This window comes from Amaranthus tricolor, chromosome 11 (genome assembly GCF_026212465.1).
Source record: "Amaranthus tricolor cultivar Red isolate AtriRed21 chromosome 11, ASM2621246v1, whole genome shotgun sequence".
Taxonomy (NCBI): domain Eukaryota; kingdom Viridiplantae; phylum Streptophyta; class Magnoliopsida; order Caryophyllales; family Amaranthaceae; genus Amaranthus; species Amaranthus tricolor.
In genome coordinates this window covers 16,457,424-16,471,391 of record NC_080057.1, presented here as the reverse complement: position 1 = coordinate 16,471,391, position 13,968 = coordinate 16,457,424, and the positions used below count along the sequence as shown (strand labels likewise).

General features: G+C 34.9%; 1 protein-coding gene across 1 annotated transcript; it reads right to left on the bottom strand.

Annotated features, from left to right (window-relative positions):
- Positions 1–126: 126 nt before the first annotated feature.
- LOC130827510 (cis-prenyltransferase 4, chloroplastic-like) lies at positions 127–11,672 on the bottom strand. The gene is made up of 3 exons (XM_057693250.1): positions 11,192–11,672; positions 825–892; positions 127–731 (listed from the first exon to the last, which is right to left on the bottom strand). The coding sequence occupies exons 1-3, from the start codon at positions 11,606–11,608 to the stop codon at positions 284–286; spliced, it is 933 nt and encodes a 310-aa protein (XP_057549233.1). The 5' UTR covers positions 11,609–11,672; the 3' UTR covers positions 127–283.
- Between the last annotated feature and the right edge of the window lie 2,296 nt (positions 11,673–13,968).

Sequence of the window (13,968 nt, the reverse complement as noted above, 5' to 3'; positions counted from 1 at the left end):
TCCAACTCGTTAGAGGTCTAATAGCTTGAGTAAAATTTGGTAGGTAAGCAAGTCTAAGTTATGTTTGAAGCAAAATCAGATTGTAACCAAGCTGTTATTTTTAGAATGATTGTTTCTTGCATTCAAATCACAATATGATTGTTATTCCATTACTCAATTATTCAAATAGCTGAAAGCCAAAAACAGTTTGAGGTTAACTCATCAAAGATCACAACAATGTTATAGTTGTATTTCAACGAAAGAAATCAAATCAAAAATATATGAGGCTTTAGAGGAAGAAAATTCACAATGATCGCCCTCCAAAACGTCTTTGCCTCTTTTGAAAAGACTGTAATGCTTCAATAAACTCAAATTCTCCAAAATCAGGCCAAAGCGTTGTAGTAAAGTAGAATTCCGAGTATGCCAATTGCCAAAGCAAGAAGTTGCTAATACGAAGCTCACCACTTGTTCGAATGAGTAAATCCGGGCACGGGGCAGTCATAATTTTGGTTTGTAATTCTTGCTCTATTAGAGACTCGTCCACATCTTCACAATCAATAAGGCCAATTTGAACCTTCTTGGTGATACTTTTGCATGCTTGCACGATATCATTCTTTCCACTATAACTAATAGCAAAAATAACATGTGTTTTTGTATTGTCTTTTGTGGATTCTTTGGTATGTTCTAACACTTCTTGTAAAGATTTAGGAAGCAAAGACGTATTTCCAATTGTTGAGATTCGTATTCCTTGTCTGTTCATCAAGATCATTATTTATTGAGTTAACATCAATGTGTTATATTTTCATATAACAAATGATAGTCGTAGTAGTACCAACAACACTAACCTCATGATATTTTTGAGTTCATCTACCAACATCTTTTGAAAACGCCACATCACGAAATGAATTTCCTCCTAAAATAAGTGTTTTCTTTATTCTTATATGCTTGATTAATGAAGATATCACATGATACAAATACCACCAAAAACAAAAGAAAATCACAAAGGAATCTCTAGACTCGAGTGACGAGTCGTCGCTCAAATGGCTAGTCTGGGCGACGACTCGTCGCTCGCCACTGTCTCCAATGCTCCTTTTCTCAAATTTTTCCATTTGGCTCTCAAATTTATCTAATGAATCGTCATCACATCACTGAACGCACATTAAGGCCTTTGCCCACACATAAATGAAACCACAATTGAAGGCACATATAACACAAGTATATACGTAACAACTATTAAATAGAAAGCCACTGAGTGATATCAAGTAGCAGTACTAATAGAATAAAGCTTGCATTAGTTTATATACTTTATCCTTTGCCTTAACTAGTTAAGCAATGATACATTAGAGTCCAAGTTGTGCATCGATGCACTAGAGGCTATAAATACGCCATTCAAGAAGTTTTATATATACACTAGAGTCACAAGGACACTAATTAAAGTTAGGGCTTTGAGGAAAAAATAAAGGAGAATATTTGATGTGCCATGGTGATGGATCAACAAAGAGCAAGAAGATGGGTGTGCGCATGAAGGGTGTTTTGAACAAGATAAGAAGTGTCTTGATCAAGACAAGAAGGTGCACATTAAGAATCTTGTATCATACCTTGAACGACGGATGACGAGCTTGGATAGTGCATTGACAAGACAGCCAACAACAAGAGGCAGTGAATGGAATTGGACAAAATCTTGTCCTAGTGCAAGGCCAAATACAACTTTTCAGTTTTAGTCTATATTTGGGAGTAAGTTGTCTACTTTGTCCTAGGGTAATTCTATTTGTTTGGGGGCTATATAAGAGCGTTAAATTGGATAGGAAATAATTGTAGGGAGACTAATACAAAGGAAAATTAGGTTTGTCAAGTCTTAGAGTGTTCTCTTGCATTAGTATGACTAAGCTCCATTAAAGGTGAAAAGTTTATGCTTAAGTGTGTTCTTAAGTGTTGGAGCTGGTGTGACTTGAGTGCACAATGAGGCATGCATAAGGCTTGCATGTGTGATCATGTATGATGGTATATAGGACTACTTGAAGATGCGTAGTTGATGAGGTAGTACAATGCTAAGAGTATTCTTATTATTGTTGTTGCACATACTCAAACAAGGTAGTGAGTTTGGCCCAGTGCATCGAACCAAGCAGTCAAAGATGAGGAGACAGTAGCTGCATTATACCCCGCTCGAACAAGCAGAATAATTGCTCGAACGAGCGGCCTACATGGGGCAGTCTCAGTTTCTATTTCAGCTCTTTATTTGCAGTTGGTTTTACATTGCTTTGTTATAGGATTTCGCCTAATCATTTGCATAACATTCCAAGTATAAATAGAATGCCTCTACGCTCATACCAAAGTAGATTATAACCCTAAGCCAAACACCAAGCCTCTTCTTTCTCTTCATTTCTTCTCTAAATGTAATTTCTCCATTGTAAGAGTTCTTAAAGAACTCATTGTTATTCCCTATAATACAATCAAGCTAACCATCATCGAGGACATACCCACATTGGGTGCACCTCGTAAATCTTTTGTGCCTTTGTTTATTTCCTTATTTCGTATTGTTTTTCATTCTAGTTGATAGTAAAAGTTTGTTTCATCATCTAGAACACCTCTACAATTATTCTTAGGTATTGTAGGAATAAAGTTTAAGTCTTTATACCCTAGAGTGCTTTTTATTTCAATTGGTATCAGAGCTTAAGATATTTGGTAGTGTTTGGAAGTGTTTGAGAGTGTAAATTTGTTGAAATATGTCTTCAATTCAACTAGATATTGAAAAGTTTGATAGAAGTGTTATCTTTGGCTTATGGCGAGTCAAATGAAGAAAATATTGATACAAAATGGGGTGCATAAGGCTCTTGATGGTGAAGAGAAGGAACCCACTGGATTAAGTAAAGGAAAATGGGAGGAGATGGATGCCAAGGCATTGTCGGCTATACAACTTTGTCTCTCAAATGAAGTATAGAGGGAAGTTCTAAAGTAGGTCACCTTAAAAGGGATATGGGAGAAGTTGGAGTCTTTTTACATGGAAAAGAGTGTAAATAACAAGCTACTCTTGAAGATTAGACTCTACGATTCGCTTAGAGGAAGGTAAACCCTTAAAACCTCATTTTGATAAACTTTACTCTATTGTCATGGATTTGCAAAATTTTGATGTGAAACTTGATGACAGGTTCTTAGCTATATGTTTCTTATGTTCCCTAACACCATCTTACAAGCACTTTAGAGAGACCTTACTTTATGGTAGGGATAATTTGAGTAGTGATGATTCGAAGAATGCATTGACCTAAAGGGAGTTGATTGAGATCTAATTGTCACATAAATCATCTAGCACCTCAAATGATGGCTTGTTTGTGAGGTGGTAGGACTAACGACAAGGATTCTACTTTATGGAAATGGAAACAAGGGTAAAGGTAGGTCTAAGTTTAGAGGACCAAACAAGAACAAGACTTGCAATTATTGCAACCTTAAGGGACACATCAAGAAAGATTGTTAGAAGTTGAAAAAGAAACATTCCATGATGATGAGAGGTATAAGGAGGGTTCTAGCAATATCGAGGCTAGTTATGTTAATGATAGTGATTATGGTGGCGTTTTAGTTGCCACACATGAGTACAAGGGAGAGAATGAGTGGATTCTTAACTCCGGGTGTTCCCCAACAAAGATCTTTTCACTACCTATGAAAGGGTAGGTGGAGGAAATATTATCGCGGGCAACAATGCAACTTGCAAGGTTGTTAGTGCTGAGAGTGTTCAAGTGAAAATGTTTGACGGTATGGTGAGGACTGACCAATCTTAGGCATGTTCTAGGGTTAAAGAAGAACTTGATCTCATTGGGTACTTTGGGTAAGAGGGTTCAACTATCTCCGGCTATGTGAATGTCTCCACTAGTGTTATGTCCGATGATGAAACCAAACTTTGGCACTTGAGGTTGGGTCACATAGGGGAAAGAGATATATTTAATTACATACATTCCGATCTTTGGGTGCCTTCTAGGAAGACCTCTCTTGGTGGGTGTAACTTTTTGCTTACTCTCATAGATGACTATTCGAGAAAGGTTTTATGTTATTTTATCAAGAACAAGGATGATGTATTTGATGTCTTCATTGATTAGAAGATTATGATTGAAAAGAAAACCGGGAAGAGCATCAAGATGTTGAGAACGAACAATGGTATTGAGGTTTTTGACAAGAAATTTCTTCAATATTGCACCAAGGAGGGTATTATGAGGCATAGAACATTTGAAAGGCCTCAACTAAACAGTATAGCGGAAAGGATCAATAAAACTTTGTTAGAAACAGCTAGGAGTATGATCACACAAGCTAAATTGAGCAAGAGATTTTGGGTCGAACCGTTGGTACGGGCATACTACTTGGTGAACCGATCTACACATGTCGCTTTGAACTTCAAGTCCCCACAAGAGGTATGGCATAATTTACCGATTGATTATTTCAATCTTAAGTTATTTGGTTGTCCGGCTTATATCCATGTGAGTAAGGGAAAGCGTAAAGCTGGGGCTAAAAAGTGTATATTCATGGGTTGTTGCTTAGGTGTAAAGGGAAATAGGATATGGTGTGGGAAATCTAAAAAGATCATTACTTCTAGGGATGTAGTTTTTGATGAACATGCATTGAATACTTCTACTGTGAAGGGTTCCCTTACTTAAAGTGCAGGTACATCCAATGACATCAAAGAAGAGGTGGAGCCTCCCAATCTTGATGAGATTGATGGTGATGCTCAATATGAGAAACAAACTGTATTGTCCACTCTATGGGAAAGGAGGAGAATTATACCTCAAAGAAGGTATATAGAAGAGTGTGACTACGTGGCTTATGCTCTCACTATTGCTAGTGAGGTTAAGAGTGTGAATGATCCTAACTCTTACAACGAGGTTATGGCCTTTAGTGACTACATGTCACTATATAGAGGAGTGTGACTATGTTGCTTATACTGTCACTAGAGGTGAAGAGTGTGAATGATCCTAACTCTTACAAAGAAGCTATGGCCTTAAGTGACTCAATTATGTGGCTAGTAGCCATAAAGCAAGAGATGGAGTCTCTTCCAAGAACAAAACTTGGGTTATTGTTAAAGCACTTAGAAATACGAAAATTCTAAGGTGAAAATGAGTTTTCAAGAAGGAGGGATCAATAAGCACTAGTGCTCCCATTATACAAAGCAAAAGTTTTGACAAAACGTTCACTCAAATTGAGGGTGTGGATTTTCATGAGATTTCTCATCGGTTGTGAAGTATTCTTCCATTAGCGCTTGTTTGGCTATGAAGGACCCTTATTTACATCAATTGGATGTGAATACCGCTTTTCTACATAGAGAGGTGGAGGAGGAAATTTATATGAAGCAATCAGAGGGTTATAAAGTCGATGAGAAACAAAATCATGTGTGTCGTTAGAAGAAATCATTGTCTGGGTTGAAACAATCGCTAAGACAACAGTACAATAAATTTGACTCTTCCATGCTATCGCATGATTTTATAAGAAGCGCTTATGATAGTTGTGCCTATCTTAAGAAGCTTGATGGTGGCTCTTTACTATATTTGATTTGATTCTTTATGTTGCTGATATGCTTGTAGCATGTAAAGATTTGTTTTAGGTGGAGAACTTGAAGGTCTTACTTTCAAGTGAGTTTGATATGAAAGATCTTGGTGATTCCAAGAAGATACTTAGAATGGAGATTTAAGGGATAGGGCAAAAGACATCATGTACCCTAGTCAAAGAAGATACATTGAGAAAGTATTGAAAAGATTCTTCATGGTGCAAAGAGGGTATCCACACCTTTAACTTCTCATTTCATCACCCATGGAGAATATTTTCACAACTTTCTAAATGTACCTCCTTTGACTAAGGTACATGATGTCTTTTTCTCTATCCCTCAAAATCTTCATTCAAAGTATCTTTTTAGATCCACCAAGATCTTTCATATCAAACTCACTTGAAAGTAAGCCCTTTAAGCTCTCCACCTCAAATAAATCTCTACGTGCTACAAACATGTCATCAATATAAAGAATCAAATATAGTAAAGAGCCACTCTCAAGCTTCTTAAGATGACACAACTATCATAAAAGTTTCTTGTAAAATCATATGACGTCATAAGTGAGTCAAATTTCTTTACCATTGTCTTGGTGATTGTTTTAGCCCATACATTGATTTCTTCAAATGGGACACATGACTCTCCTTCCCATTAACTTTAAAATCCTTCAGTTGCTTCATATAAATTTCTTCCTTTAACTCTCCATGTACTAAAGCGGTCTTCACATCCAATTGATCCAATTCAAGGTTCTCCATAGCCACCATAGCTAACAAAGTCCTAATGGAAGAATGATTTACAATCGGGGAGAAAACCTCTTGAAAATATACACCCACAACTTGTATGAATGCTTTTGCCACAAACCTTGCCTTATATATCGAAGCACTAGTGCTTGTTGATCCCTCATTCTTCTTGAAAACTCATTTGCACCCCATAACTTTCTTATTTCTTGGTGTTTCAACAATAATCCAAGTCTTATTCTTGACAAGAAACTCCATCTCTTGCTTCATTGCATCTAGCCACTTGCTTAAGTCATTTGAGGTCATAGTCTTTTTGTCTAAGTTGGGATTATTCACACTTTTTACGTCACTAGCAAATAGCAATAATGAGAACGTAGGTCACATAGTCACACTCCTCTATATACCTTCTATAAGGTATAATTTTCCACTTTTCCCTTGGAGTGGGCAATGCGGTTTGTTTCTCATGTTGAGCATTATCGTCAATCTCATCAATATTAGGCTCCACCTCCTTTTTGGTGTCATTGGATGTACCTGCGGTGTTAGTAAAGGAGACCTTCACAATAGGAGTAATCAATGCATGTTCATCAAAAACTACATCTTTGAAAGTAATGATCTTTTTAGATTTCTCACACCATACCCTATATCCCTTTACACCCAAATCATAGCCCATGAAAATACACTTTCTAACTTTACGTTCGAGCTTTTCCTCACTCATATGGATATAAGTCGGACAATCCAATACCCTAAGATTAGAATAATCAATCGGCAAATTATACCATACCTCTTGTGGGGACTTGAAGTTCAAAGCGGCATGTGGAGAGCGGTTCACCAAGTAGCAAGTTGTAGTTTCGGCCCAAAATCTCTTGCTCAACTTATTCATATGTCTAGCCCTTTTCAACAAAGCCTTGTTCATCCTTTCTGCTACACTGTTTTGTTGAGGCCTTCCAACACATGTTATATGCCTCACTATTCCCTCCTTGGTGCAATATTGAAGAAATGTTTTATCAACAAACTCATGACTATTGTTCGTCCTCAATGTCTTAATGCTTTTTCCGGTTTTCTTTTCGATCATAGTCTTCCATTCAATGAAGACATCAAACACATCGTTCTTGTGCTTGATAAAATAACACCAAACCTTCCTCGAATAGTCATTTATGAGAGTAAGTACATAGTTTCAACTACCAAGTAAGGTCTACCTAGAAGGCCCCCAAAGATCGGAATGTATGTAATTAAGTATCCCTTTGGTGTTGTGGATTGCCGGCTTGAAACTCACCTTCTTGTGTTTCCTATAAACATAATGTTCATAAAAATCAAGGTTCCCAAGCTTCTTACCGCCAAACAAGCCTTAATTGCTCAACTCATGCATACCTATTTCCCCTATATGACCCAACCTCTAGTACCATTGTTTCATTTCATCATGGAATATAACACTAGTGGAGACATTCATAGAGTCGTAGATAGTTGAACCCTATAGAGCATATATACTCCAATTCATCTTCCCCTTCATCACAACTAGTGAACCTCTAATGACCTTAATCACTCCACCTTACCAACTAATCCTACAACCATTCTTATCCAAAGTACCTAATGAGATCAAGTTCTTCTTTAACCTCAAAACATGCCTAACATTGGTCAAAGTCCTCACCATACCGTCAAGTATTTTCATTTGAACACGCCAAGCCCAACAACCTTGAAAGTTCCATTGTTTCTCGTGGTAACATTTTCTCCATCTACCTTTTCATAAGTAGTGAATAGATCTTTATTGGGTGTTATATGGATGGAACACCGGGAGTTAAGAATCCACTCATTCTCGCCCTTGTACTCATGTGTGGAACCCAAAACGCCACCATCATCACTATCATTCACATAGCTAGGGTCAGCATTGCTAGAACCCTCCTTAGACCTCTTTCATTAATAGAATATTTCTCTCTCCACTTCCAACAATCCTTTTTGATGTGACCTTTAAGCTTGCAATAGTAGCAACTTTTGTTCTTGTTTGATCCTCTAAACTTATACCTACCTTTGCCTTTGTTTTCATTTCCATAAAGTAGAATCCTTTTCATTGGTCCTACCACTCACAAACAAGCCATCATTTGAGGTGCTAAATGATTTTTGTGACAATTGGATATCAATCAAGTCTCTTTGTGTCAATACATTTTTAACATCATCACTATTCAAGTTTTTTCTACCATAAAACAAGGTCTCCCTAAAGTGCTTCTAAAATGATGGCAAGGAACACAACAAATATATAGCTAAGTCCTCATCATCAAGTTCACAATAATATTTTCCAAATCTATAACAATAGAGTGAAATTCATCATGATGAGGTTTAAAGGGTTTACCTTTCTCCAAACGAAAATCATAGTATCTACTCTTCAAGAATAGCTGCTTGGTTACACTCTTTACCATGAAAAGAGACTCCAATTTCTCCTATATCCCCTTTGAGATGACCTTCTTTACAACCTTTCAATAATTCATTTGAGAGACAAAGTTATATTTTTGACAATGCCTTTGCATCCATCTCCACCCATTTTTCTTTACTCAATCCAACGGGCCTTATACACCTCATTTTGTATCAATATTGCCTTCATTGGGACTTGCCATAAGCCAAACTTAACACTCCTATCAAACTTTTCAATATTTAGCTTCATTGAAGACATGTTTCAACAAGTTTACACTCAAACGCCACCAAATACCTTTTTGATACCAATTGAAATAACAAGCACTCTAGGGTATATAGATTGAAACGTTTATCCCTACAACACCCAAGAACAATGGTAGGGTTGTTCTAGATGATTAAACAACTTGCAACTATGAATTAGGATGAAAGCAATAAGAAATAAAGCAATAAACAAAGGCACAAGAGATTTATGAGGTTCACCTAATGTGAGCTACATCCTCGGTGGAACTCTTTCAAAGAAGAGATTACACTTTAGATAATAAAAGATGAGAAAGAAGAGGCTATGTGTTTGGTCTATGGGTTAGAATTAATCTAGTTTTCTGTGTCACATCCTCTATTAATACAACTAATGAATGCCTAATAATTTTAGTGTAATGGCCCACGACAAATAGAAAACATATTAGCCGCAAAACTTAACACACAGCAATTGCTGAAGACCCGCTCGTTCGAGCGCTAAGCATGCTCGTTCTAGGGACTGCTGGCGAGGGCTTTTTCCTGCAACTGTCTTGCTGCCTTGTCCGAAGCACACCTCAACCCCACATCGTCTTATTCGAGCACCATCACTTAGTATCATATAAATGCTTATGACCTCACTTCTTAAAACCATACACAACTCTTATGATCCTCTACACCCATATGCATCATCAAGCATGCCACATGGTGCACTCAAGTCACACCAACTCCAATAATTAATTATTTATATAACTCGTTAATTATATTTATGAGTATGCTATACATCAAATTTTAAAATGTCTAACAAAATTTACTACTATATATTTTCAGCAAAAGTCATTTCTCTGTATTTCATCAATAACTTTACTTCACCCGCTTATATTTGTTCTTTTTCTCCAACCATTCTTTCGATCAAACATCAATAAGGTATCTGATCATGACTTATAGCGAAACCATAAAGAAAAAAAAAGTAATAGACTATACCCAAACAAATATACAAAGACCACTGACAAGCCATTGCAAACTACTAATCTATCATGTATTTGTTTTTAATTCATTACTTTTACATTGTTATAATTTTCTTTAATAGAAATGACTTCATTACTTTGTTTTCTTTTTATTCATACATTTTAATTTTTTCTAATATTATCCTCACAATTTTTGTTGTCTTATTCATTTCGTAATTTTTATATAATATTTCCTTCATTCGATTATACTTGCGACGCTTGTTTTTTTTTCACGCAGTGCAATACACTAATTCAATTTTTCATATCTCAAATTATATTTAATAAAAAATTATTAAAATTTAATATTGATAAATGAATCAAATAAGATTCTACATGACTATACTTTTACTTATAATTAAAAAAACTAATTACAAATTAAGAATGATAAAAATAGTGCAATATTTCTATTAGAGATGACAAAATGGGCGGGAGGATGCGGTATGCCCTCCCCTATACTCATAACCACCTAAAATTCTTATACCCACAACTTATCCATCACATATGGCGAGTAGAATTTTTATACTCGTGTCTGCCCTCTTGGTTATGCATTCAAACTCATTTCCTTTCACTATTATACCCGCCTCACATTCACTCTAAGTTCATATATATTTCATAAATCCTTATAAATTTAATTGTACATTTAATTTTGTTTAAACCAAACAATGTAATAAAATAAAATTTCTTGTGAGAGACGGTCTTTTTGAGAGACCATTTCTAATTGGGTCGACCCATTATATATTTTTAAAATATTGTAAGTAGTGATTAGGAATGATGTAAGTAGCCATTTAAGATATTTAAAGTAGGCATTAAGAATACGACAATTAAACATTAAGGATAATGTAAATAGGCATTAAGAATACGGTAAGTAGGCATTAATCTATAATGGGTTGGGCTTGAGATCGTCTCTCAAAGAGACGGTCTTTCAAGAGACTAGCTGGTAATAAAATAAAATCAATATCCTTAATTTTTTTGTCAATACTCTTTAATAAAAATATAAAATTATATAAATTAATACATGTGGCTATTGGGTGGGGCGAGTGGGTATGGAGCTAGACGGGTGAGTATTGGGCTGATACGACCTCATATCCACCACCAACCTACTATCTATGGCTGGCAGAACTTTTCATACTCATACTCATTCACTATCCACCAACATCATACCCATATCCACCCCAACGAAGATAGATGCGGTGCCAAATAGTCGTACAACTAGGACAATTCCTTAAAATGGAATGGAGTAAAAATTAAAGTATTGAAAAGTTAAAAAAAAAAACTTGAAAAGAAAAACAAAAAAAAAAGGACAGAAGTAGGGAAGCACTAACTTTGGGGCGAGACCAATTTTCAGATGAAAACAAGAAAAAAGTGGCAACTTGAATGCCCCATTTAGAACAAAAGCCCATTACTCGAAGCAAAGCCTGAAGCCCAGCATCATGACCCATTTCAGATCCCAGCCCTCTACGCTCAGCCCATCTCTTATTTCCATCTAATATTAGCGCCACGTGTTTCGGCATCAATTCTCGCCGGAGACCCGTCGGAAGCTCCGATGAATAACTGACGTTGACTTCAGCCTTTTCTACTGAAGTACAAAGAAGACATTGGGCCTTAAAATAAAACATAGTTCCAATATGATGATTGTTAAGCAAATGCCGATGAAGATGATTAGTGGTATACGATTGAAGTTCACAGGACAGATTAAGAGAAGCTGAAAATGATGGGACCAAAAATCTTAATATTTTCATTTTGAAGTTTGATTTTTATGGAGATTGGAGAAATAAGATCTATACTTAAGCTTAGTTAGTGGAGAGTGAAACACATGAATCATGAATCACGTTCACTTAATAAATAAATTAAATTCTAATTGTTTTTAGAAGCTAACCTTTAGCTTTGTATGCAGATAAAAGTTTAATTTATATTTATTCTACAAAAGTCTAATTTTATATTTATTCGACAAAAGTCTAACCTTTTACTCATATTTGTAACGAAAGAGTTTTTAAATAATGGTAATAATTAAAATGTCACTTGTTATTTTCTAATTGAATACTATAATTTTATTTAAAAACTAAAAACAAAAAAAAAAAAAAAAAAAAAAAATTCTTCCTCCTTTCTTCCTCTCTTCTTCACCACCTCTTCTTCTTCCCCTTTCCTTGAACCACCCCACTATCTCAATCTCCACTCATTCCTTACTTTAGTGGCAAATAAGTATATATTTAGATACTTGTTTATATATTTATTCTAAAAGCTTCAATGCAATTTTTGTGTAGTTGAAATTTATTTTTAGTTTAATTCAATTTAGATTTAATTTATAACCATTTTCAACAATTTATAATTGAATTCAATTGGATTTAATTCTAAGGACTTTTGTTTAAATTTATTCATATTAGATAAAACACTGTGCCTAATCATTAGGGGCGGATTTATGTATAAGCCCCGGACACGTGCCTAAGGCAAAATTAAAAAATTTAAAAGACTACAAATTGAGTTATATACTTGATTCATCTTATAATAAGCAAAGATATGTACGCGAACAACTTGATTCAAACTTGTGAATGCAATTATTATCGAGTTATATACTTCTAATAATCATTGAAAATATTAAAGAGTACAAATTGAGAATTACGTGTACTTTCCTTTGTTTTAAAATGTTACCGTATGATCTAAATCTATATAATAGAAAATTCCTAATTTGGTGGCAATTTGTGTTAGTCAGACCTTCCAAAATTTAAACTGAATTTTATATTTGATTTTGAGATTTTTATGGTAATATCAACCATTTTACTCAATAAAATTAGATTTTTCTAACCTATCTAATAGGTATATAGATCTTTTAATCTTATTTTTACCTTTTAATAAACTACTATTTTAATATAAGATTAATAATGGTAAGTGGTAGGAAATAATGGTAATAATAAAATAAATCAAGCATAAAAAAAGATATTTAACAACCTATTAAAGATTATTAAAATAATATACTAGTTTGTACTAAAACGAAACTAAGAGATGATTAGGGATGACAGGCAGGTAATATTATATGTATTTCGCACTGCATCAGTGAGTATGATTTTGATGGGTACTGGGTAAGTTGTGAGTATGAAAAGTCCTACCTACCATGGTAGTGAATAGATGGTGGGTATGAAGTCTTACCTGCCCCATACCCACCCGTCTTGCCCCATAGCCGTCCACCTTATATCTATAATGAGCTATTTTAATATCAATTTTTTGTGTCTTATTAAAAACTATTTACAAAATATTAAGAAAATTAATTTTATTTTATTACATTGTACGATTTCAAGAAATAAGATGTACAATTAAATTTGTAAGAATTCATGAAGTATATAAAGCAGACTATAAGAATTGTAGAAGTGATAATTGTATCAATATCAAACTTATAATATATACACAATTGAATAATAATAATAATAATAATAATAATAATAATAATAATAATAATAATAATAATAATAATAATAATAACCGAAACATCTAAGCTAGGAAAGTAGAGAATTCATATCCTTTGATTATAGGGATATTTGATGGCTAAATATTAACTATACAGGAAACAATAATACAAAAGATATCAAGAGAATATTTACTTAACATGCCCTCGCAAGATGGACGGTCCATGAGTGAGTCCAATCTTGGAAAACAAATGATTGAAACGAAGCCTTGGAAGAGGTTTAGTAAGAGCATCAACGTGTTGATCAACACCCGAGATGTGAGTTACACGAAGTGTACCTTGCTGAACCTTTTCACGAACATAATGAAAGTCAATAGCTAGATGTTTCATTCGGGAATGAAACACGAGATTGGTCGAATAATGAGTAGCGCTAAGGTTGTCACAAAATATAGTAGGAGTAACCATTGAAGCATAACTCAACTCACTCATCAATGAAGTTAACTAATCTATTTCAGTAGTAGTAGATGGTACAGCTCGAAATTTAGCTTCGGTGGAGGAGCGAGCTAATGTTTTCTGTCATTTGGAGCTCCAAGCAATGGGATTACGACCGAGATATACAATGTAGCCACTAGTACTACGAAAATTATCCTTATCACCGGCCTGATTGGCATCGGTAAAGGCATGAAGATGTAAGAGAGAAGACTT

Coding starts and splice junctions, on each gene's coding strand:
- LOC130827510 (XM_057693250.1), bottom strand. CDS start 11,608: ATGAAAATATTAAGATTTTTGGTCCCATCATTTTCAGCTTCTCTTAAT. Junction 893..11,191: donor AAAATTGGTCTCGCCCCAAA/GTTAGTGCTTCC, acceptor CACTTATTTTAG/GAGGAAATTCATTTCGTGAT. Junction 732..824: donor GAACTCAAAAATATCATGAG/GTTAGTGTTGTT, acceptor CTTGATGAACAG/ACAAGGAATACGAATCTCAA.